Genomic DNA, 26,556 nt, shown 5'->3' on the forward strand with positions numbered 1-26,556 from the left:
CTGTTGTCGTTCATTCATTTATTTATTTCACTTCATCCTCCTCCAATATTAACAAGCATTCCCCCTTTTCAGAATTTTAAACATGGATCAATAACTTCCAACCGTGCACATGTCCCAAACGTCTTATTTTCCCACTTTCTGTGCAGACACACCGGTGCTGAACCCCGGAGATGTAACCCGCGACGCCAAACACAATACCACCCGCGTCCACGAGGTGGCGGTGAGAAACCAAGAATGACTCGTGCAGGAGCTCAAGTGGGCCATTCCAGAAATACTTCATGAATCTAATTATAAAAGCGACCCATTAATCTGGAGCCATCATACATGAAGGCAGGAACATGAGTGGACACAGGAGGCGGACCAATCGCAAGCACGGATCAGGCCATTAGGAGGAGATTTTGTCATCCGTGTTCCCCCCTCGGTGATGGATCACATCTTAGAACCGAGTAAAGGTCGTGTCACAAAGTTTACACATACAAACTGCTTTTGAGCGTTTCCAGGGGAGGACAGCTTCATTATATTCATGTGTCTTTGACTTTAAAGGTTCCCGGGCCGGATTTAAACACTGTAGGGGTTAAATTGAGCCGTGGCCCTCTTTGTCCCTCTTTGGTTTCTTCCTCTAGGGGCCACAGAATTTGCCGGGTGTCATCAGATGTTTAGTAGACGATTAAACATGCATTCATTTAAGCATTATGCACAAATATCTAAATGAATCAACTTAAATAACGTTAAATTTGACACACCGATCCCCTTCAAGACAGAACAAGATAAACTTAAAGGACAGCTTGGCATTTTTAAAAACAACACTCACACGTCCAAATTGAGTTATTGGTCACTATATTAGCTTATCTTGTTCATGCTGGCTTTCTATAGCACTTTCCAGTGGAATTAATGAGCCAAATTTGCTGTGCAAAAATTAATTTTGTGTTCAGAAGATGTGGGAATCTGCCTTCCAGAGTCTTTCATCATGTTTGTCACTGTAATGTAAATCATCAGGGAACTCTAAAAACTTCAGCAATGACAGCAATGTGGGGATGAGATGTTAAGATGCAGTGAATCAAACGACCCCTAATGCATTCAGTAAGCTGTCACTCTTCCTTTCTTCACTGTGTACAATCAATACTCGTCTAAACAACTGCGTTTCTCCTCGTCACACGTCCATTGTACACCCATCCGCCGCCACGGGGTCTTTGTTTCCAGGCTGCCGCTGGAAATGACACACAAGGACTGATGCTTGTCTCTGAGCTGTAAGGGAGGGATTAAAAATACAACAAAAGATGTGGAAGCTACAGGGAACGGGACTGGGTTTGATTTCCACCAGGGGCCGTAAAGTGTCCACAAGAGGGGGGCATAATCCAAACACGGAGAGTGAGGAAAGAAGAGAGAGGGGAGCAGTCAGGGAGATAAACTATCCCTGTGTTTTGGGGGATTGTTTTCACTGCGGCCACAGATCTCACTTAGGTCGTCTGACCTGGCGGTGACACGTCGGAAACAAAAACAAACAGAGCCGGGTCCGGTTGTTTCTCTGGGAGCCTGCGGTGAATTTCCCTCAGCTGTCACACGGTGTCACTTCAGTCTCCCTCATCTAGCAAACATTTCATCTTTTTTTTCTCCTTTGTCTTTGACTCAACCCTACACACATTTCACTTCATACGTATATACCTTCACTGAACTGTCCTTCTCAGTGTCACAGTGAGAGTCATATGGACATAGCACAGGTTCGTCATTTTACTTGGTAAAAGTTAGGTTCCAAAAATCAGTTCAAAGATTTTAAAACTCCGGAGAACAGACACCTGCTGAGAGATGACACAGGGTGATGTTTGACTCTTAGCCTGAAGCTGAGTGCTGAGGATTAGAGATGAATTGAACTGCACTGTGTTAAAATCCTTATTTGATCTTAGTGAAGCAGGTGAAACTATGACAACATCAGTAGCAATCATGAACGCGTCAAGGCCCTAGGCAGAGTTTTATAAGGGCATGAGTCGTGAGTAAGAACCCACTTCCTTTACTTCTCTCTCAAAAAAAAAGTCCTTAAAAATACTTATATTTCTTTGCACTGGACAGTTTGTCAGGAGTCGCTCCGTTGGGAACTGATTATGCTCCGGCAAAGATCTGCCAGGCCAGATTCAAATTGTTTGGGCTGGTGATAGGACAAAGACTGACGTCTGAGCAGCACAGAAGTTTAATTAGCTTACAATGAAACTGCTCTCATTGGTTGTAGGAGTATCCAAATGTGTGCAGATGTATATTTTCTCTGTATTGGTTGAAACAGCCCCGTAATGACATCCAAGCGGCTAATAGGTAGTTCCTGAATAACTTAAAGAACTCTACAACATTGTGATGATGAGTTAACATTTAAACGTGTAACTGTATCTGTCTCTTAGAAGATTTATGTAGTTCCGTAATAAATCTGAATCAAGATGAAACATGACAATTCACTAAATTCTAATTACTGGTACCAAAATATTAGTTACCATTTTTGTGCACGACTGGTTTAGTGAGATTTCTGCTTTTGTGTATGATCTGATCTGAGCTATGCCTATAAAAGGGGCCTACGCTGTCGCAAACATTTATATTTGTGCACTGAGGCGTCGACATGTTTCTGTAATTCAGCCAAAGCGCTGGTCAGTAACTAGTCAGCTGTGTTGAGTTTCTCTGTATATGCCAAACAATGGCGCCTGGAACTGAATGACTCACGTTGGAGTTAATGAACGTCAAACAACAGCTACATTTACTGAAATCACTGCAACACAGACAAGAGAGGAGATGATGTGTTGAACCTACGGCATAGACAGTGTCGCCAGATAGCAGCTTATGGTTTTCATCAAAAATCACCTAAAACAGACCAAAATATTAGACAGATATTTGCTTTAGTACTTTAACCAGATTATTATACTAGTGTAGCTTATCATTAGCTTCTTTCCATTCCATTCACTTGCCCATTACCCTAACCCTAAGCATCTCAACTAAGTGCCCAACCCTTACCCATGTGTAACCTTTACCTTAAAACCAAGTTTTAATAGGTTTTAACCTTAAAAAAGGTTGTTGGTCCACCAAATAAGGTCTACGGCAAGTCAAAATGGCTCCACATCTTTAGTATCCCATGAAAAATTTGCCCTCACAACTTAATAAAACCACATGCAACACACGCCATAGTGGAGAAAGTATATGCACTTTAATTTTGTTTCAAATCAGCCTTAGAAAGTAATTTTGAACACCACTAAAATGATCCCAAACCAGCCAAAATGTTTTCTCCTCAAAGTAAAACTTAAAAATGTCCAACTACACAGAAGAGCACAGAAGATTCACCTTCCTACTGCCTCCTATACAACACCTACTCAGACGCTGTCTCTCTTTGGTACGTTGCAGTGATTTCAGAATAATACTATATTATTCTGAAGTAACATTACACCGTCAAATGCTGTTCATCAGCACAATGAGGATACCTTTGTGTGTACCTCCAGTACTTGCACTACATTTTACTGATAGCACATCTTACTTCACTTTTAGTGTACTTCTATTATAAGTTACTTTTTACTTTTAAGTAATGGTATTTATCAGAATTAATATAAGTAAGTCATTCAGTTCCTGGTTTATTCTGTACATGTCCAACACAAAGGCCTAAATGTTGTTTCTTCTCTCTTGTCAAGGTTAAAAATCTGAAGATGCACTGAATGTTTTCTTTGTTTGGGCAGAAAGTTCTCAAATATAAGAAACCAGAGAAAGTCTGCAGTGATAGCTTTTTATTGCCTTTATTATAGAAATGGTTCCCATTTTAATGTGAAAGCATTAATTAACTTTCAACGATGCTGTGGTCATGGTCATTCTGAGCTTCTGTGGGAAAATAAGCTGTGTGACATCTTCTCATTTAATGAATGTGAGCATGGAAGCTAATTCAACTTAAAAGGTCTATCATTTTCAGATGACTTTAGAACCTTCAAACACAAGTTATTTTGAGATTAAATATATTTTTTAAAGAAGTAAGCTTATATTAGCAGTTTTACAAAGCGTTCCATAGTTTCTGGACCGTTCATGACAAGAACTTGCTTAGTGTCTTTAACAGAATTGATGAAATGAAATTATTTTTGTTCCTGCTCATAACAATGATAGCAATGCTGTAACCAACAAGACGATTACTACTGAATTTAGTCTGCACGCCTGGACACCGTTAACAATGTCACAATAACAATATTATACTGAGAACATGTCAAATGGAAGCAAATCCGTCTGTAACAACTGTGACTTATCTGTTGATTCTACTAAACATATGACGCTTATTCAGTTAGATTTGTCACGTTTTTGCCAGTCGGACATTTTCAAAACTCACAAGACAACTTTGTTAAGACAGGAGATGAACTCAGGGAAGGTACATTATCTTAACTTCCACTAATTAACACTTCAGACTTTTAACTGATTAAATAAACAAGATAAAACCTATAATTTAGTGAGCTTTAGTGAAACCTTTGGACAAAGTCAGACTGGCTGATTTCAGTCTTTATTCTAAGTTAAGCTAACCCACTATATTTAATGTACAGACATGAGAGCGGTATTGATCTGATAATTTTGGCAGGAAAGTGATGATTTATGTAGGACAGACTATTATAACACATGAATAAATTTAGCTTTTTTAAAAGACAAGAATGTTCCTCATTCATTTGAGGTTCAGAAAAAAACATTATTCCTCATAAAGGTTGATCTCAAAGAAGGTCAAGGACAGAGTATAAACCAGGTTTGATCCTGACCACTCAGGGAATACAATGCGTCCATATCTGGTTCAAGTAGATGAACTGCAATTGTGTGTTATTGGGTTTACACGGAGTGGCTGTGTAAATACTTATCTGCATCTAAACATATTTATGTATTCAATAAAGACGACGGCAAAGGGAAATCAGTTACAAAGAAAATGACATGTTTTAATTACATTTTAATCACTGTGTACTGATGTTTTAAACATGGAGCCCAGCGTGAGGCCGACTCCGTCCGACCCTTTACACATAAATCTCCATTCAAGGGTCGCCATTTTAATCAGAGACTGGCATGAAATTTCCCTTTTATCGCCACACTTTTATATTCTAGATATAAAAAGTCTAAGTTAGAATCCAATTTAACAATTTTTCATGGTTTAAATACCCAGTGCCCCCTTTTTCCTTAAGAGCCAATTAAAATGGACAAAAGTACAATCCTTTAATTTTCTCATAAAAATGTAAATGACTCAAAATGGAGAAACGGAGAAATTATTTGACAATGGTGAGTAAATCTTGACGTCTTTATAAGAACGTGAAGCAACTACATGTTTGTCTTAGGTAAAGAACAACAAGGATTTCTTTGTGGCTCCTGATTTTCTGCTGCTCGGCTGTAGCATGAGGTCATCCTGGTTGCACGACAATGTGATCTTTATTGTGTTCGACTGAGTGGGTCTGATGTGTTGTTCAAACCGCTGGGTGTAGTTTGGAAAGGGTCTCCTGTGAGACATGAAAATCACTATCACCTTCTCACAGCTAGAGGCACTTAAAGCTCCACTGTGAAGCCACAGAACAGCTTAGCTCAGTCTCTTATGTGGCGCACAACAAAGAGCAGCTATAACTCTGCAGCAGTTACAGAAAGCGTCTCTCCGTTTATTCAAATTACAAATTGCTTTTATGATTCGAATGGTTTTGTTTAGTTTTCAAAGTTTCGCAGTCACTGACCGGTTCCTTCAATTTCATCTGAGCCATGTAATTGCATCATCGTTCATAACGATGATGCATTCACTGTCTTCTGGTTCAGCTGCAAATGTTCCTCCACATTAAACACTAAATAAGGCCTTTGTTGTTTGTCCTTCCCTTCAAGAAAGAAAACATGTGAGGGTGTTTCCTAAATCAGCAGTGACAATAGTTGCCTTTGACTTCCAAATTAGTCACTAATCATCAATGAAAAACAAACTGATTTATTGATGTGACGCGTAATGATACATTTAAGGTTTGGTTATGCAAAACAAATGTCTTGTTAGGCTTTGGGAAACATCACAACTTAGGTTAAATTGATGAAATGAATGTGTCAACAATAGTAAACACATCATGTCTGGAGGGTTTGAAGGCACAGCTGGATTGAAACCAGAGCAAAGATGTTAGTCACAGTTTGGCTTCAGTTCACCGATTCAAACTCTGTCAAACGTCCAGACAAAACTTTTCCACTTCCTCAACTAGATGTAACATCAGCTGACAAATTACATGCAGTACATTGGTATCCTCTGTTGAGTTACTGGCGTCAGGGATTTTGAACAACTAAATCATATGTGATGAATGTTTTATTGAAGTAATAATAAATGCCTTAAGTCTTCTTTCACCAGATATCACTGCTAATGCTGCGGCGAAAGCAGCATCACCCCTTATGTCAAAGCATGTATATATAAGAAGTAGATAATTATAGTTTACAGTATATTATGAGGTCATAAGCAGATGGGACTTAAAAGCATTAACTGATCCATTTGTCAAGCATGTGTTGCAGCAAGCTAACTCGAACACAAGGTTCACTTACTGGATAACGTCTGGTGCTTTCAGGTGCATCTCCAGGTCTTCATCAGTGGATCTTGTCTGTGGATCAACCAAGAAATGTAAATAAATTGATCGTCTTTGTAAAATATATAGCTATATCCTGTTTAATTATGACTGATTCTAAAATATTTATACACACTAAAAATCAATAAGTTGAAAACGTACGTAGGTTGGGGAGATACTAAATAGTTTAACCCAGGCGTAGGGGTATTTTTTAAATAATATTGTCATTGCTAGTCACCCAAACTTACCATTTTTGACCCAGTATCGGACACAACAACCTTAAGTTTAAATTTAAACTTGCTGATGATACACATATGACATTCGAAAATAGAAATGATACACAATGAAATGAAAATTAGTTTAAAATGAAGACAGTAACACAAAATAGTAAAATGAGAGTGGGTCAGTGCAATATCTTGTTTTGGATGATCTCTAACTGTTTACATACTCTGTAAATGCTCTGTTCGAATAAAGTGCAGCTCTGAAGGGAATGAGATACAGAATAAGATAAGATAATCTCTGTTTATTCTTATGCTAATGATGCTAATGATGCTTTTCTTTCAACCTCAGTCAAGCCTCAAATTTAGACAGGCGTTTGTAATAAGACAGTCTGAAGATCTTAAATCTCTCATTCTGTTTTTTTTGGAAAAAAATAAACTTAAGCCACAACATATTATGAAGAGTCGAGCATTATGGCCTCCCACAGAGTTAAAGAATAGTTGCTCTATCTTGGACAATGAGGCTAAATCGCAGCCTTTGTGAGGCGGCCCGTCTGGGTGCATTCAACACATCCATCCATAGGCTTCGTTTTATAATAGGATCAGAAAATTTGGATAAAGGCTTTACAGTTCAAATGGTCAAATCTCATCCTATACTGTAGGGTTTTTTTTCCCTTTCATACCTCACTCTGTGATTAATGCGTTTGAATATTGTGCGGATTCTTTGGAAAACTGAGTATAACTCACGGCCTCTCTTGAACATGTTCAAGAACATATCACAGAATAATATGTTAAAATCTGATCCAAACACAGTGGCTTCCGTTTGTAATCATTGATCATTAAACATATCGGCCTGCACAGAGGTAAACAACTTTATTAACACCAGCAGCATAACAGATTATTCAGTTGGGACATTATTAAGTAAATAAATGTGAAGCACATGGAGCATTTACCTGAGGCTGGATTGCGTCCTCTGTCTCTGCTTGATGGGTCCTGGAGTGACGGCACGTTCAAAACATTCATTTTGAATTACAGTGCAAGAACATTGTTTATATTTGGAGGAAGAACTGCATTTTTTAGCTCGACAGATTAGAGGATTTGTAGCAGGACAATTAAGTGAACTAAACTGGATTTCAGGAAGGTAAAACGTTGCAGCTATCTAAACCACAACAAACTTTGAGGGAATAAGCGTGGGGCAAAATAAACTGACTGGAACACTGACTCTGAGCAGAAAAAGACCTCCCTGAGAACAAATATAATCGTAGTGGATGAATGGTCCTTGACTGTCATGAGCCAAATTTCCCAGAATGATATTTGTCTGCTCTGATGAGCCGCTACAATTTACAAAAGGGGGCGCTGTTGAGGCAGACAACTACAGCTCCGAGTTCCTCAGATTGGCAGCCTCAGTTTTACTGACGTTTTTACTGAACCTACAAAATATAGACTCTGCATTACTCACTGAATCACTCAATTGAAGGATTGTATAAAGGGCGACAGTATCATCGTTCTGTATCATCGTTCAGATCTTTTAGATGCTGAAGATTTTGTCGCTTCTTCTTTTCTGGGGTTGATTAATTTCGTAGAAAGAAAAATGCCTTGAGGTCAGGAGGGTCGACACTTTAAATCTCCATCCACGAGCAAAAGTGGGTGGAGGAAGGCAACGTGAGGTTATTTAGAACAGCTCTACAACTAGCACACCAAAAATGCCTTTGAGCAAGGCGCTCCTGCGGCGGAGCAGCAGTGTTGAGAAGAAGTGTCCTATAAAATTAATTATAAGTTTCCACAATGAAAAAGACTGACACTTTAGCTGTTCGGCCAAAAAAGCTGCTACTTGTTGCCCTCGGCCGTCCACTCAGACTCGGTCCGCGCACCCTGCGTGTCACCTGTTGTAATCCACTGTTTTACAGGTAAAATAGTTTTTCTATTAATGGGTCTCAGCTGCTGTCACTGCCAAGTACAATTCACAAATTGTGGCACAAAACAAAGAGACCACATCAGTAGGTTGCCCTTAACACGTTAGTGCTTTCATGATTGTAACGGCTGAAAAGAAAAATCCACATTCTTCTGTTTATTTATTTGGATTTTTAAGAGAGAAAGTTGGATCTGAAATATATAAAGTATCATGTCTGATTAAATTATATGTTTTTACCTATAAAGCGCTCAGGTCTGCATGTGTGATGGAACAACCCCTGACTTTTCCGCCTTTTTCAGTTCATCTTTAAATGTTGTATTGTAAATTTGCACACAGTGAATGTAATTTTTGAAATTATCATTGTGAAAGATTTTTAGATACACTCCACATCAGCTCAACTTCTGCCGCCTAAAATAGCTTTTTTTTTGTTTTGTTTTTTTTGTGGAAGGTTTGATGAAACAACAGCAGCAACAACAAAGGATGTTTAAGCTTTTTCATTTTCAGTATATTCAAAATACTGTGCTTATGTTTTGATTTAATTGCTTGTTTTTGATCTTTACCAAAAGCTTAAAAAAAAAAGAAATGCTTTTCAAACTTTGAAGGGCAATGAACAATAATAAGTACTGAAATCAGTTGATAGTCAATTTTACTCAGCAATATAGTTTAAAATTTATGAATTCATTTTACTGTCAAAAACTCTGACAACATCAACAGTTCACAAAGCACATACACGTTATTCCAAGTGATATCAAACGAATCTCTTCACACGTATAAATCCGGGCTGCCTCGTCGCTCATAAAACTGAGGGAGATTAAATGAATTATTCTGACATGAGGAAAACGTTATAACTTTTATTCTCACACAGTATTTGGGTCATATCAACAATAGCAGATCTTTTCAAGAGCATGCTTTAGAAACACCCCATATGGAGCAGGAAACAGACACTTTCATTCAACAAAAGCTATTAAATAGAATTTACAGGGGAGTGAAATCTTCCACCGAAGACAATGATCAAAACACAAGTTGAAAAACTTGTCTTCCTCGATATGATATAGACAGTGTATTCAAACTTATGAGCTATAGCTTCTCCGTGGTCCCAAATTAACTTATGAAACTTTGTATATATACAAAAATGTGCTACACAGACCAGCAACATTAGAAACTATTGTCAGGGCGTGAACTCAACAAACAAACAGAACATCCTCTAAAAATGCAGATCACTGAGTACTTCAACTAATGTAGGACTGACTGTATTGCACTATTTTAATGTCTACTGTTTAGGGGTGACTCTAACGTGTGTTACAACATACTCCTCGTGTCCTCTCTTTTCACATGATCAAGTGTCTTGTCGTGGCACTTGCTTTTTTTGTTCTGGTGAGTTTTGACGTGTTTTGCCAAGTGGTCACTCCTCATGAACCTCTTGCAGCAGTCCGGGCAAACAAAGCGCTTCTCCCCAGTGTGAGTCCTCAGGTGTCTCTGCAGCTCGTCCGACCTGGTGAAACTCTTACCACAGAACAGCCAGTTGCACACAAACGGCCGCTCTCCAGAGTGCCACCTCAGGTGCGCCTTGAGGTGAGAAGTTTTCCCATAAACTTTCCCGCAGCCCGGTATGTGACAAATGTGCTGCTTCTTCTTCCCGGGCTCGTCGCTCGACGTGGACGACTGGCAGTTCGGACACCTGCACCTCCTGCACCGCCGCGCAGTCGCGAGGGGGGACTTTGTGTGCAGCAGAGCGGCGATTTGCGTCTGGTATTGCGCAAAGTCCGTGTGCCCCAGAACCAAGCCTCTCTGCAGCTGGAAGCGGTGGGGACCGAGGGAGGTAGAGTGGCTCACATGGTTCCCCTGCTGGAGGCTCCACCACGGAATATCCTCTCCAGGGTTTGGGGACAACTGTCTCTGCTGCTGGTGCACAAGGCCGGAGTGTCCCGTGACAAAACTTGGCATTGCGGAGGGGATGGGAGTTGGGGCTGCGTAACTGACGGCGGGGACGTAGGTGGGAGGGCAGGTGGACTGCAGAGACTGCATGGAGCAAGGTAACATCTTCACGGGGGAGAAGTCATACGGGTACGAGGGGTCCGCCGGAGGGGTGAGGGGCAGTTCGTGGTGGGAGGTGAAGGAGCTCTGGATGTGCGCAGAGAGCTGGGGCTTGGAGGATAGTCCGAAAGTAGAGCTGCCGGCCAGGCTGCTCTGAGGGTTCCCCTCGTTAGTCCACGGGTGAAATAAACGCGAAGGGGAGCCCAGAGTGGGATCGTAAGGGACCTGGAGGAAATCTGCCGGGTTCGATGCGTGATGATGCCCGATCCGGTTACAAGTGGCAGCCAGGAGAGCCAGCGGAGAGTGCTTACAGTTCTCTGGCGAAGAGTTTGGAGTGCGATCCTGGAGAACCGAGACACACAGTTTCAGTTTTACAACCAAACACATTCATAAGGTAAAACGCAAATATATTCCGCGTAAATGTTATTTTACAGAACCAAACACTGTCAGGGTTTGTAAAGCTTTTTCATTGCGTTTAAATTTGATTCTGAATCGTGATGATGTGACATAAAAGTTGGCGCTAGGTTGAAAGGAAGAGTCATTAACAGTAGCTGGACACACCAAAGCGGCACGACTTGTACCTCTGTCGCTTGTAAAACGTGAAATAAAGTTATTAAAAGTGGCCAAAGTAAAAGAAGAAAAAAAAAAGAAAGAAAGAAAGTTGAGCACAAACCTGAAGAAAAGCCTGCAGTGTTTCATTCCGCAGTACAGCCACTGCTGCCATGGTAAAAAAAAAAAAAACAAACGTCCTCCTCCTCTCGACGAAAGCAAATAAAACGCAAAAAAAAGCACTAATTTAGATAAATATGTTGCATTCGCGGCGAAATATCTTGTCGGGCAGGTCTCCACTCTCCAGCGCCTTCCTCTCTCCGATATATCCTTGGTGTATCTGAAGAGTGAGGGATCACTTCTTAGAATTTGATAAGGACTTTGGTGGGCCGCCAGCCAGTCAGAAATAAGATTTATTACTTTGAAGTTCGCCGCTGCCCAATCATCAAAGAATAGCGGCTCTTTGAGAGGGGGAAGCAAATCCTTTGAATCCACAAAGCTCCTATGGTGTGTTTGTTGGTCTGGATAAAGGAGCTGATTATTAGGGGGGTTGGGAAGGGAGGAGATAAAGGCGGGACAATTAATGAAGTAATCACTATGTGGGAAATGTATATACACAAATAATTGGATTTTCTTGATCAAAGACCCCCATGCCGCCTGGAGACCCCGGTATTGGATGCTGCAGTCATCTGATCCTCTTTTTGTAATTAAGGATTTGTAGCAGAACCCTATGTGACAATGTGACATTGTTATCTCTGGAGATCTCCAAGAGCGCTGCCTGCCTGTTTGATGGAGGAAGGAGACCACGATTCAAGTGACTCAACACAAAGTTCTCATCTCTGAAGAATCTCTTTCACATTTCTAATTCGAATTAAAATGTTTCCTTTGTTGTGCCTTTGAACCGTACAACACCACATTAAACACTCAATCACGCCCTCACTGAAATATTTAAATGCTTATTTCTCCTTCACTCATTTCAATCAGTTGCTTCATCAGAACCTCCCTCCCAATTTTTTTTTTTTCCGGCTTTTGCCTTTCTTGAGTATTAAAACTGACACCCGGACAAACTAATAGCCTAAAGAAAAACTCAGAGCAGCTTATTCAAATGTTCCTCTGTTTTACTTCAGGTGAGAAAAGGAGCACTTGAAATGATGTCTCAATTAGTGTGTTGTTTTTTGGTTGTTTTGTCTGAGCAGGACACAAGAGCTGCACAATCCCATTCATGCCCTGCAGAATCCGAACAAAGCACAGGTATATCACGAAAGCAAACTATAAAGGCTAAACTAATGCATCCTGAAATTGTTTATCCCTTTATTGTTTCCGAGCGCCTAATGAAGGCAAAACAGTTTTCACAAAGATAACATCCCAAACTTTTGTAGCAGAGCCGCAGAAATGGAAGTTGTAGTTCAGCTCTCTGATCTTTATCTGGCTTCCCTGCAGAAACAATCACTGTCCTCTCAACTAGTTTGGAGCGGCAGATTTTGAATTAGATCTGTTCCTTTGAAGGGATTAATGTTCCCAGTCCTCTCCCACGGCTTTACACACAGTCATGAGGGAAAGGGGGAGTCCTGCTGGGCTGCACTGGAGCCATGTTAAACTGCAACACTGGCTGCAGGAGCGGTGTAAAGCACACTGCTGACTGACAGACAAAACAGAAAACCTAGTGGAGATTAACCTTGTTTACATCAAGTTATGGCTGCCACAGTGGCTGATGTTGGTTATGAAAATATGCAAAAAAAACATGAGCAAACAGGAAGTTCGCTGCTTTGAATTCTGAGCCGCAACATATGAAATCAATCATTTACAAAGTATGTCTCCTTTTATAGCTGATACTTTAGAAGTTAGAAGAAATGTCTGTACCTCTTTCTAATAAAGCACAGTTTATAACAGTTTACATGTTATAACTAATGGCTATACTAATAGTTCATTCATTTATAGGCTTTGTTGTGGCTCACCCACGAGATCTTAATGTGAAATGAATATGAGGCGGTCTGAGACACAAATATTCCCCTCTTCAACATGACATTTAAAAAACTGACTAGTCATTAATATTTTACATTTACAGATGAATTGTGAGCAAATTCAAAGTGTAAACACAAGAAAATAGGATTTTTCATGTTTTTTGACTCGATATTAGAAAGTTTCAAGCATTTTATAGCCATTTTGTTACTACATGTGTTACTAAATATTAATATATAGACTGGGGTGCATTAAAAAGATGTTGACAAAAGGGTTAAGTTAAATTAAAAAGATACAAGATGATCTGATTTATAAAGCACAGACGGTGTATCAAATATCTGTAAAGCTTGTAAAACCCTCACAAATGAGTGGTACCAACATATCAGAGTTTTCCTCTGAATTGTACTTTACTGATGTGCAATTATTCATTCTGTACTCTGAAACTTACTTTTCCAACATAAAGGAGCTGGGAACAGGTGAAAGAAGGAGAATTTCTTAAGCCGATATAATGCAGACACCGGGCAACTCACCGGTAAGCATTTTCTGCTCTGTAAAGTTTGTATTTGTTCAGTAGAGGACTCCCAGATAGTTTTTGCTTCCAGGTTTAAATGTCAAATAAATGTCAAAGGTTGTCATCTGCTTTCTTATGTTAAACCAGGCAACTGTCAAAGTAAAGGGTATCCAGCCTAAAACAAAATCCTCAACAGCAGCGATGGTTTAAGAAAACTAAAACAGACGATATTAATCGTGATTTAGGATGGATTCTGCCATAAATCAGCTTTACATGGGAGCTGTCATGGTCTGCAAGGCAAATTTTAGCCATATGTAACAACTGCTGAAATTTTGTGAGCCATCGGCATGAACAATTCATCGATATCTTCCTTTGAGATGCTCCGCCTGGCCCTAAATGCATGTTCTTACATTTTAATGCATCTCAATAGGACTCCAGCTGAGGGACGGATTTGCCCGAGCAGGACTTTGATATAGTTTGTAAGAAATTCATGACTGTGTGCCTGACACAATGTCCAGTCCCCGAGGTAATTTACTTGCTCCGTCTCATGGCCATGCCTCAAGTTTTACAGGGTCAAGTCAGAAGTGGTTCCGCGAAAAGAAAATGTTTCCTCTGGCATTTGAAGAGAAAATTAACTTGGAGGAACCCCAGCTGCAATAGATTTCTGCCAGCACACTCAAGGGTTTGAACATGGAATCAGGCAGCACCATCCATGTATTTCACTCAGTCCATTAAAGGATAAAGTAGACTTGTATGAAGCTGCATTTAGGGATCCACGAGGTAAGGGGAGAATCTTGTAATTGTGTCAGAAAGGTGTTATAGAGGCAGTGTTTCTATAATCTACCTCGATACAAATCAAGAGAAGGATGAGGTGAATATGTCATATTTCCGCCATGATCAGAATATGAGTTTCAAACTAAATTAAACTTTTCTAAATGTTCAACACGTACTGTCAAGAAAACTTATCATATGTGAAAATGACAGCTGGTGTTGAAACAGTTAAATCACGCTTAGTTTAGTAACCCTGAATAAAACAGACAGATATTTGAATGAGACAAATATATATGAAAGAATGATCCCATAATAATTCCTATATAGAGACAACAATAAGGTCCATTTTGCATGAAATGTGGAAATCTCATGAGTCACACACTAAATCACACCAAAACACACTGATAACGTAGTTTAAACACATTTATTTGACTGATATAAAACAGCAGCTGACTACAAATAAATATAAATTTACAATAGAAGTCAAGTGTGTTGCTGAGATGCAGTTTGGTCCAGTTCAAAGGTGAAGAAGGCAATCTGCAGGAAAAACAAAAAATTGATTAAGCATTAAGCAGCACACTTCATCATCATTTCCACTGTACATTTTTGCATTCACATAATTACAGTAGAGTACATCCTAGAACTGATGTGAGAAGGCGTAACTGCAGACTTTCTTGACATTTTGAGCGCACTGACAGTGAGAAGTGTGGATTTGACAGAGTTGCGGGGCAACGCCACAACCCGAACCCTCTTTTTAACTTTTTATATTCTCTGGACAGTTGGAGAGAAAACAGGTTCCACATCTGTCTCATACAAGAGATATCAGAGATGTTGGGGGTGGCTGGGGTGAGGGGTTGCCTGTGTGAGAGTGTGTTTGAGTGTGTGGGAGAGACAGAGAGAGAGAGGGGAGGGGGGAGATGCTCGAGGCTACTGGGTACTTGAGCCGCTATAATGGTGTCTCGTATGAGAAAACATCTGTGAATTTCCTCAGTGATCTACAACAAAGTATAACTCAGAGCAGTCACTCAGCAGACCTTTGAAGTTGCAGTCTGACAGAAAGCTGCCATTGTTCGCAGCCCCCAACACACAGAAACTCCAACTTTGGTCTCACTAATTTTCCCTGCAACGCGATACAACTCTCTTTTTTTTTTTCCTCCCTCTCTGTTCCAAGCCTATGAAGCTGGGGACCGCTGCATATTCAAGAGCAAACAGCAAAGCCTTGGCAATGTGCAGGGTTGGCCCGGGGTCACGTAAGGCGGGACAGGTCATTTTACCTTCTCTCAGCCCACCCTGGATGCGCTAATCCAGCCTTAAAGAGGAAAACTCTCCCCCTCTACGATGATGTACAGGTCTCCAGACTGCACTGCTCTCCCAGGAAAAATTAAAGTGATCAATCATCAAACCAGAGATACCACGGATTAGTTCACACATATTCATGTGTTTATATTTGTTTACTATGTGACTGAACTTGTGCAGTGTTGTTGCTCCAGAATGTCTCAGTAAAAGAGCCACTGTATGCTTTATGGAACGTTTTGCACGTTTAATTGTGCACAAGTATAAAAAGTGATATAATATTATTCGTCTATGGACATCTGAGGCCACACGTTTCTAGCCCACTAAGCGCCTTCAAAAACTGAAAAACAGGAGAAAATAAAACCAAGACAAGTCAGATGGCAAATATTGGCACAGTGATCATTTTGTTACTTTTAACATCAGAAGAGGTTTATAACTTTGATTCAGTATTGAAACAACAGCCATTGTTGCAGTGGCCCAAATAATCTTTATAAATCAGTAGCAGTAGTGTAGAAGTATAAAAATGGAATTTAATTGAATTCACATAACAGACGTCTTGTGTTCTTGAACATCCTGACCTCTGCAGTCTAGAAACATGCTGCACTCTCTCTCTCTCTTTCTGTGTATATATATAGGTGTGAATATTTTTGGCACTACTGCCAACTCCACTGTTTCTTTTCACTACTGCTCCTTATAGTATCCTGTATGCAACACTGTTTTCTGTGACTGTTGTGCCACTTCACAATTACCAGACTATGTTTCACTACTGATAACAATACAGATCACTTATTTGCACTATTACTAGTACTACAGAGTACTTTATTTGCATTACTCTTACTACTACATATTAACTCTTGCACTGCTGAACGTGTTCATTTGGTTTTATGTAATACTCTGTATGTTATACTGTACTCTGCGCACTGCTAAAGTAACTGAACGAGTATTTGTAATCACCATACCCACTTTCATACACAGACAGTATACTGATGTATATTTTAGCACTGAGCCAATGCAACAACATTTCATTCTGTGTACACTAGCTGTATACCTGAATGACAATAAAGCCTGTTTATGTGTATTGATATAACAGTATTTCTGAAGAGGAGTGTTTATGTCATTTTAGTTTTCTTATTTTCCCCGTGTACGACATGAATCATAATTGGCAAAACAAATTGATGAAGCATCACAATTCGCTTGGATCAGTCTGAAGCCAGTATGTTGATATACGTTATGTTATGTTATGCTCTTCAGGGAGGAGATTTTAGGTTTTCACCAGATTAACAGACAATGTATTGAAGCTAAGAAGTTATTTTAGGCAGAAGCTCAAAAATAAACTGCATGAAAAAATGCATCCTTTTCTTTAATCAATATAAGTATCTAAAACAACTACCGAAATGATATATAGATAATGTATACTTGCCCAAGGAAAACACTGTTCCTGTATTGTGTTGCCAATCCACTTATTTAACATTAAAAATTAGATATAAATAAAGCTTCAGTTTTCACAATTGCACAAATAAAAGAAATATAAGACCTCTTGGCAGATGTTAAAACATTATTCTGGATACTATTTTAGTTTGACCTCAATGAAAAGGTTGTTTGGTTGAACACCAGGTGACCGTTCCAGTTTCTCCTGGCAGTGGTGAAAAAAAGACAAGCTCTCCGTTATGCACCCCAAACTGAAACAAGGCCGTGGTGATTCTCACACTGTTACCAGTCCAGCGTTTATTCAATGGCAGCTGGTCCCACCATCTGGGAAAGCTATGCTGGGGCAAAAACAAAACAGGTTACACCTTTGGCCATGCCAAGTCTGCTAGTGCCCCCGCTCCGTCTACAAACTGAGAGAGGCTAATCACAATTTCACGCTCTGATTTGTCAAATCCCATTCCAGCACCGGAGGCACCAAGAAAACTTTTAAGTCAATAAATTTCATGGCGTACAGGATAACAGCTTTCCCATATTGTCTCTATTGTTCTGTGTTTGAGCTGTTTTCTGCTCTGTCCCTCTCTACAGTGGGAGGAAACTGAATGGATGCATGTCTCGTTTGCAAATGAAAAGGAAGCCGTAATTTTGACCAAAACATTTGATCACCTCAAAGATTAGCAGCTGGGAACAAACTCTCTTTCCCCGCTGCCTGGATTTTATATTCATGCAAATGTTAAGAACAAAACAGTGCATAGAGTGTCCTCGACAAACTGCAGGTGAGAGGAAGCTGAAACAAAAGCCAGTGTAACCCTAATGGCATCCCTTGTCATTAACAGACCTTTGATGTATGTACTCAACAGACTCTTTTATCTCATTCTTCCTCCATGCCTCTTACTCTCTGTGTCTCCACCCGCCTCGACCAGTTTCTTTATTAATGCCGTCTTTAGGGAAGCTTTCTTTTGCTCGGGAGCCCTCAACATACATGTGACATCTGGTTTAGCCAGTCACAGCATCACAATGATGAGCTTGGAGCTATTTTAGGCGTCGGAAACAAAAAACATTAAGGGCAAAGGGAATTAATTCAGAAAGACACGATGGAATGCAATCGGAATATGTTGTGATATACTCTAGTGTGGTGAATATCTGACACAACTGGGTATCAAAAGCACGTAAACTGCATTAAAAGAGTATTTGAAAAGGCTGCACATGAAATGCTGTATTGAAACGCTCCCTTTGAACTCAAAGGATATAGAAACAGGACAATGTTGGCCTAATCGTGTTCTCTCTTTGAAGTGAGACATCACTATTAGGTGAAAAGGTAAGTATGCTTCTTTAGAAAATAAAAGCTTTTCATCATTTGTTAAGGCAGCAGCTCGAGCGATTTTCATAGAGGTGGTTTAAAACTTTGGATAACGGTGTTTGGAGCTGCCTTGGATGTAGCTCTAATGAAAGTGCAGCTCGTGAAGCAAACAGCTAAAACGGCAAGAATAACACCGGCGGTAACGTTAGCCACATTAAAGGAGTCCTCTCCCGCACACCAGATGTTGTCAGATTTAATGAGGGAAAACAAGAGGGAGCTGGATTTACCAAAAACGTATTAAAGAAAACACAGGTGTCAGGCCTCGAACGCTGACTTGACACCGCTGCCCACAAGACCGCCGCGAGTCCACGCAAACACACGAGCCTGGGTTCATTAGGTGAGAACATCTTTCATTTGTGTGATGACAGTATTTCATAACATTTGCCTTTTGCTACACATAATCAGCTATCCAAGCCAATTACGTACACACCTCTGCTCACCTCCTCTCACATGCTAAAGCAGGCAATCAGCCAGGGAGTTAATTTGGCAGAGAAAAACAGGGGAAGAAACACCCACTCTGGCACCATTTGTCGCCACAGTCCAACCTTGTTATTCAAACTAGCGAGCCTATTTGAAATTCCTCTCTGTGGTAAAACAGGGCCAAAATAATCAGGGGAGCATGATCACACTTAATTGATTCAGTGTACTTTTAAGATGCACTACAGGGTGCTGGGGTGACCTATTTCAGACTGCTCTTCAGAGGAACCAACTATCCCAGCAAGGGAGTAATGCACAACGAGGATTTTAATTATTGCAGGATCTGTGGCTACGACCGGAGGTGAAATGCTTCTGAACTAACTGTGACACCACATTATAACACTGCCAGTGGTCTGCGGCATTACTCTTTGAATTTCTGTAGACTTAAACATGACAATAAACTGGAAAGACCATTTTTTTGATTAAGCTTAATTATGGATTTAAAAAAAAAAACAACATAATTGCTGGTTTTAGGTCAGTAAATGTCTTGAAATAGTCTAATTATTTAGTATGTGACAGATTTTAATAGTCAGTTAGGAGAACATTAACTTAAGCATTGTGCTTGTGTACGGTTTTAGAGTACTTTGCTTGGGAACTGATATTTAATATAAACTTTACTTGCTTTTACTACTGCAGATGTACTTCTTAGAAACAAACCCTATCACAATCTCATGAAATAGAGTCCAGCTGCTGCTTAAAATGATGCTTACACATAAACGCATCATTAATAATAATAATAATAATATATACACTAATATAGAAATGGCCCTATTCTGCATTAAAAAGCTGCTGAGTATTTCTACACTGGGTTATGTCTCGTTCTAGACCTTAATGTTAATACTTTTCCAGTTACAATGTTTGTTTTGCTTCCAAGAGATGGGAGAAAAGATGTGTCACTATTCAGTCTATCAGGCTTAACCACAACAAACATTGCGGCTGCTCAAGACAACAGACAACATAGTCATGGCTGGGAAAATTATAGGGTTAAAACCACACGACTGTCAAGTGATAAAACCAGTGGAGTCAAAACCATCTCCCACCTTAAATTTCACTCAAAACTAGGTACATTAATATTTAAGAGGAGGCATCAGAACTTACAGAAACAAGGAGAAATCAGGAGTTATAGTTCATAATGTTTTAGTGATGACTCAGTCCTCGGTGTCTCAACCTGAGTCTGACCCTCAGAGCACTGAGCTGCAGGATTTGATGAACACTTTGGGCCTCTTTAACCCACCAGGATTCCTGTAAATCTGAATCTAAGTGAAGCCGGTCTCGCTATCAAGGCAGAGCTCTAATGTTTTCCCCGCTGAGTATAAGGAGGATGAGATCCTCAGTCATACCACCCTACTCTTCCTATTAAGATCAAAATCTCCTCTCAGGCCCTCGGGTGTCAACAAAGGGAGATGCAGTAAATGATATGCAAATTGAAAAGAAAAAAAAAAAAAGAAGCTCTACAAATCAACTCGCCAGCCCTGCATTTCCGACACTTCACATCTTAAAAGAAAATTCCTGTATTTAGGGTGAAATTCAAAGTGAGGTCTGGGCTCTGGCTCTGTGAAGCTATGTGCAGTGATTCTAGCGCTCAGACAGCACAAAGCCCCTCTAACTACAGGCAACTCGCTGTGGGAGAACTCGTCGAAAGAGTTTTGGGTTTCAAGAGGATTTGTCTCTGGATCCGTCTTAGACAATAGACATAAGGCTGGAAAATAGGTAGATGTTCCCGCGACTGGTTAACACTGCACACTGCCTGCGAAATGAGCTTCTCCTCATTGTTAAAGCAGAGCAGTGCAGAAAAAAAGACGGGTCAGTGAATCCATTAGGAAAACAGCAGCCTGACATTTATTAAGTGGTTAAATCTTTAAACTGTTTGCTTGTTTTTTGTCAGATTACGTGATTATATAAATGTAATTTTAAGGTTTTTTACACAGCTGAATACAAAATTCAAGTTGCAAATATTTGGATTTTATTATATTTTCACTTAATAAAACTAAATGTAATCCAAAAGGGATTAAACATTTGTTATAATATTACACATCTGAAAGCATCCTGCTCTGGTTTAGCTGTTTTATTGTGACTCTGCAAAATGTTTTTATTAATGAGGCCGCCCCTCCCAGAACACCACATGCGGTGTGTATTCTTTTTTTTGCTATGTCTATTGTCATTAATTTATTTATTGATGCAATGTCTGCGTATTAGTTTGGAAGCTGAATAATAATTTTGCCCCACACAGTGGAGGCATAATAGTGACAAAAAAAGCTTAAATGATCACACCTCTTAACTGTCCAACTATTATTAAGGATTAATAAAACCCGAGCAGGAAGTAGAAACTATCATGGCTGCTACTTGATGAGTAAATCTTTCCTGTAAACTCTTTCTGACCACTTTGCATTAACAGATCAAGGCCTCGTCTGTACAGGTCGCTTATTCTGCACTGCTGCTACTTGCTCCACATACCAAAGCACATCCAACACCGAGGATGTTCTTTGGAGTGTCTGTCTATGTGTCTGATGCGTCCGTCTCACCGGCTGACATGGTTGAGAGGCTCAGCTCTGACTGACGAGAGGCCCGCTAGAAAGGGTGGGAGGGGGGTGCGGTCGCGTACTCCTCCTCGGGGATTGACTCCGCAGTTGACAGTAATTTGTAGTACTCATCTTCTCCATCCAGCACTTTGATTTGACTGTGATGTGAAAGAAGACAAAAGCCGTGGTGAGAAGTTACCGAGCTACAGATCCAGTTTTCATGATGTGAAAACCTTAGACATTTAGAATAAAAATAATATTTGCAGATGAGGACGTTCAGGCGTTTTTTTCTCGAGCATGCTGATCTGAACCAGGACGTCATTTATAATACAAACGCAAGTCAGACCACCAACAATTAAAATTAGCATGCTGACAAAGGCCTAATACGTAACCTCCCCCCCTCTTATGACGCAGAGCATCTCCTCATAAAAAGCCTGTTATTTTCGGCTCTCCATTTACATTATAAGAAAACAACTCCATTTCTGGATTCTCCTATTCCACAAAGGGCCTGCTCTGTTTAGAGTTGCTGTAAGTAGGAAAGCAGTTATTTACCCAAGTTTTCTCGGCTTCCTCTTGCTCCCCTGGTAATCCAGAGTTCTCTGAGGAAAGGGCCAAGAGCACACAGTCAAAAGATGAGCAGAGAGTCATTAATTTTTAATTCAAAGTGATTTTGTGTTGAATGCGAGCAGATGCTGATAATATCAGAAGTCACAGCATAATTTTTTTTCTGATCAAAGGGCTCAAGTGAGTCTGATGAAGCATGCATCTTGCTCAGCTTTGATAAACCACATCAATTATTCACCGTGAAGGCAGACATCCTGACATGAAAGCAACAGATAAAGAGCATAAGCACATGTTCAAGACAAGAGGCAGAGAAGCGTGGGGGTGGGGCTCCAGGGTCTGGCACAGGTAGGTTTAATTGTATTATCATGTGGAACCAAAGTCAGACAAAGGCCTTTATCGGCACTTTGAACTCACATTTAGCTGGTTGTAGTACAGGCTGTCTTCGGGGCTGTTGAGCAGCTTGGGCTGCTGGCCCCGCCGGCGAGGAGTTCTCTGCTGCAGCTTCATCACTGGACCTGCAACAGAGGAAAAATTAGGGCAGTGATCCAACCAGGCAAAACAACAACAACAACAAGATACAGACGATGACGACAGCAGCGGTAAACAGATTCTGCCCTCGACTTTTTAAATCTGCACGCTGGCACGAGAGGTAAAGTCACAGAAACATACTCCAATGTACTTAAGTGAGATTATGCAATTTCATCGATGAGATGACTCAATAACGGCTTAATATTACATAAATCTACACACACAAACCACATCTAATTATATCTCTCCTCACAGGTGCACGGCAGACTGTCTAAATTTGCCAAGTGGAAGCAGGCAGAGGTGAAACTGCGTGGAATAATCAGATGAACCAAACCCACAAATACAGATAACTCTTGAACGGGTTCACGCAGGCGCTCGGATCAGACGGTTCAACTTCACGTTAGAAAACAACTGAGAACTTAAGTAGCTGCAACATAAACATGAGCATCTTGACATGCAGAACGCTTATAGAGAAATCACCGTGGTTAATGTTTGAGAAACACCACCCACTGAGATTAATGCTAAGAAAGATGCTACAATCATTGGCTGACAGTCCTGAACACGGTGGAGTGATGGCGCATTGAAAAGTGGGTCAACATTAAAAAAAAAACTGTAGATAATCTCATTTATTGTGTTTCAGTCTGGCCGCCCCTGGTTATTGTAAATATAATCATGAATGTGTGATTTTTAACATATAGAAAAAGAATTAATTTAATAGCTGTGTTTGTTAGATGATGAATCTCAATGCATTTAGTTTGAGAAGAAGGAATAAATTTCCTGTTTAAGGTGTAAGGTGGCATTTGTCTCAGTGATGAGTTCCACATTGATGCATCTTCTAATTGCAGACTTAATCAGTGGACTCTTGTTTAATGAGAGCTGTTGAGAGTTTTTCGTCTTTTAGAGAGTGACGCCTTCCTGCTGAGGGACAGTTTTCTGGATTTAGCCACGGACAGTATTGTTTGTGTGGAGTTAATTATTTGCCAATATACCTAATCAAGGTCAGGTGGCAACTTCTAATGTAGTGCAACTGAAATTAGTTGAAATGTCAATGTATTACTGAGTGAAGTGGAAATGCTCTGCACAAGTGAAAAATCCATTTCCCCATCCCGATGAAATAATAGGAAATAAAAGCAAAATGAAGGATAAAAATAAAAATCCAACAACAGAACATTTAGGGAGATGCACTAGTTCCATCAGAGGATTGATTGGAATAGCTTCTTGTGGAGAGATAATAGTGAGGGGAAACAGGTAGCTTTGTTTCGTCCAAAGCCTGTGAGGTCCATAGAACGCTGAGCCCATGATCGTCAGTTTTCATTGTTGTGTCGTGTGTGATTGTCTGTGGCCCTGGTTTTTCAGGTGTGTCTTTCACCTTTCAAGTTTCCCAGGAGAATTATGTTCTTTCCCAAAGATGCAGAACGTATGCGCCAGCTGGTTGTTGGCTGTAGTCTCTGCAGCATATTCAAGTGCAACGTTTTGTCCCAGACACAGACCATGCGACTGATCAGGTCACAGTCAGACTTTGTTGCCGGCAGTTCTTCGCTATTGGTTTTAACTCACTAATTAGCATGCTAAGCTAACTGGCTGCAGGATTAGTGTCATAACTGGCATTCAGACACTGATTTTCTATCATCTCAACCAGTTCTAAGAAAGAAATCAAATAAGTACATTTCCAAAAATGACAAACCCTTACTTAACTAGAACAGTTTACCTAAATAAAAGAAATACCGCTAGTTGCCTCCTACAGTATTGCTTCAAGCAGGAAGTATTGGGTGTTTTTATGCTGAGGTTATACTGCTTCCACCCATATGTAATGGTAGTGAATAGAATTTAATTTGTAGTGGTTTTAGTGGTCTGCCCCTTTAAAGTGAAGTGGCGTCCATTTACTGGCTTATAAAAAAAGAAAAAGAAAAAGAAGGACCTGACGAAGCAGATCTACACGTCTCTAGATGCAGATTTTAACCCTCCTACTTTCGACTAAAACCAGTGACACAAATGTGTGTGAGCTGTACAGTAAAAAGCAGTTTGTGTGTTCAGGTCTTACACTGAATCTCCTCTTTCTGATTACTGTATCTTTTTTCTGTAAGGTTGTTTTCCATGATTGTTCAAAACAGTGAGCGTCAGAGAATGAATAATTCATTACACCACACAAGCTAAAATAATACTGACGACCAACCAAAGATAATGTGCTACGGTATGTGATAACGTGGTTATTCAAACATAAGACAGTTATGAAGGTTTACTACATCGTTCTTCGGCCGCTCACTCCGGGTTTCAAAATTCATAGGTTACAAAAGTGTGTTTTAAAGCTCAGACACCTTTACAAGCGAGCATCTATATTTAATGCCCGATAACGTTTCATCTTCTTTGCCTGCGTTTCTGGTGAGACAGGACATTTCTTCATCATCTCTTGCTACCGCCTCTTCTCTACCTTGACTAAAGCTGCATTTGCTTTTTCCATCTTAACCCTACTTTGTACTCACTTTGAACGGACCTCATCACATCTCAATCCTTTACATCAAAGGGCAGGGTCTACCTCCACCTCCTCAATCTTTCCTCGGCTATCTCGATGTTATTCAATCCAGCACAGGTTTACTAAAGTCACACTTTGTAAATGCCCAGAAAGTTCCTGTCAGTGGAGAGATATTAGCCAAGTTTTACGGTGAATCTTATCTGTCCATGCCTCAGAGGGGCTGCCTGTCCACTGTGTGAATCCTTGTTACCCCTGAGTATTTGAGAATATTTGGAGAAATCTCCTGCACTGAGGAAAATAGCTGTGGGTATTTCTTATTTTTGAGCTGCATCAAAAGCACTTATAGGTTTCAATCTTATATTGAATTTGTCAGTATGTCGACAATATGTCGGTGCTTAGCTTCTGAAACACAAAAGTGCTGCTGCATCTACATGACATGTTGTCATAAAGAGAAAACAAACCAGCACCAATAAAATGTTTAAAACTCACGTCTCAGTTAAACAATGTCTGTATGTAGGACATTGTTCCACTAATGATGCTGAAGTGGTTTTGATAAGCAAATGTTTTATTCCCCTGAAATTGCATCAAAGCGTTCAATCACAAATAATGAATCCTCGACGTCCTTGAACAAAGTTTCAAAAAGAAACCGCGTTGTGCTATAGACTGCTCAGTCTGTTTGTGTTTTCACCAGCGTTTCTGATGTTTAAATTAAACACCAGCAGATCCACAATGTTAAGAAATGATGCACTGACTCTCACCAGCATTCAGTGCAAGCGTGAATCAGAACGATTTCTAGCTTTTATGCTGAAATGGAGTTTGAGGGATTGCACGTGCCACAATCTTAATCTTAACTTAAGTCTCCAGAAGACTAGCAAGCGAACGTTGAACCCAGCGACTGCCTGTAATAAGTGTTGCCAGTCAGTTGACTCAGCTGCAGCTAATTATCATTAATTCTCTGAGTAGGCCAAACAGCAAAAAGTAAATCTTGCCTGCTGCCAGATTAACATGCTCTGTGCATGTTGGTGCCTGTACACATAACTTGAAAATAGATGTGTAGAAGAAGAAACACCACCGTTATCATTTTTTAACCACTGATGGAGCACCACACAGGGATGACAACACTTGCTGGTTGGTCTAACCTAAAAGTGCAACAATTACAGTTAGACCAATTGCAGTAAAATGTATGTTCAGGTTCAGATGAATTGTAATCTATTTAATTTTTCAGCAAGCATCATCATCACTAAAGAATAATAACTGCTCTTTGGAAAAATTTACTAAATACTTGACCGTGCTTAAACTATGATGGTGAACATTAGACTGGGTAGACATGGCCATGTTAGCTTGCTAATGATAGCAAGCTAGTTGCAAGCTAGCTAAATTGCTAGTGTGCCTTAGTAAACGCCTCACAGCACCACTACCATGAATTTATA

General features: G+C 40.1%; 2 protein-coding genes across 2 annotated transcripts in view; both read right to left on the bottom strand.

Annotated features, from left to right (window-relative positions):
* Positions 1-9,407: 9,407 nt before the first annotated feature.
* sp5a (Sp5 transcription factor a) lies at positions 9,408-11,424 on the bottom strand (the record flags this gene model as incomplete). Its single annotated transcript, XM_084544071.1, has 2 exons — positions 9,408-11,042; positions 11,374-11,424. 2 exons carry the CDS (start codon positions 11,422-11,424, stop codon positions 9,966-9,968), a joined length of 1,128 nt encoding a protein of 375 aa, XP_084400197.1. The 3' UTR covers positions 9,408-9,965.
* A 10,164-nt stretch (positions 11,425-21,588) lies between these two features.
* Positions 21,589-26,556, bottom strand: part of myo3b (myosin IIIB) — a gene marked incomplete at its 3' end in the record, with an annotated part of 34,688 nt that continues 29,720 nt past the window's right edge. The window contains 4 exon segments of the mRNA XM_084545254.1: positions 21,589-21,633; positions 21,635-21,722; positions 22,117-22,163; positions 22,543-22,643. Of these exon segments, the coding sequence (XP_084401380.1) occupies positions 21,589-21,633; positions 21,635-21,722; positions 22,117-22,163; positions 22,543-22,643 (281 nt within the window).

Source organism: Chelon labrosus (assembly GCF_963514085.1).
Source record: "Chelon labrosus genome assembly, chromosome: 5".
NCBI lineage: Eukaryota > Metazoa > Chordata > Actinopteri > Mugiliformes > Mugilidae > Chelon > Chelon labrosus.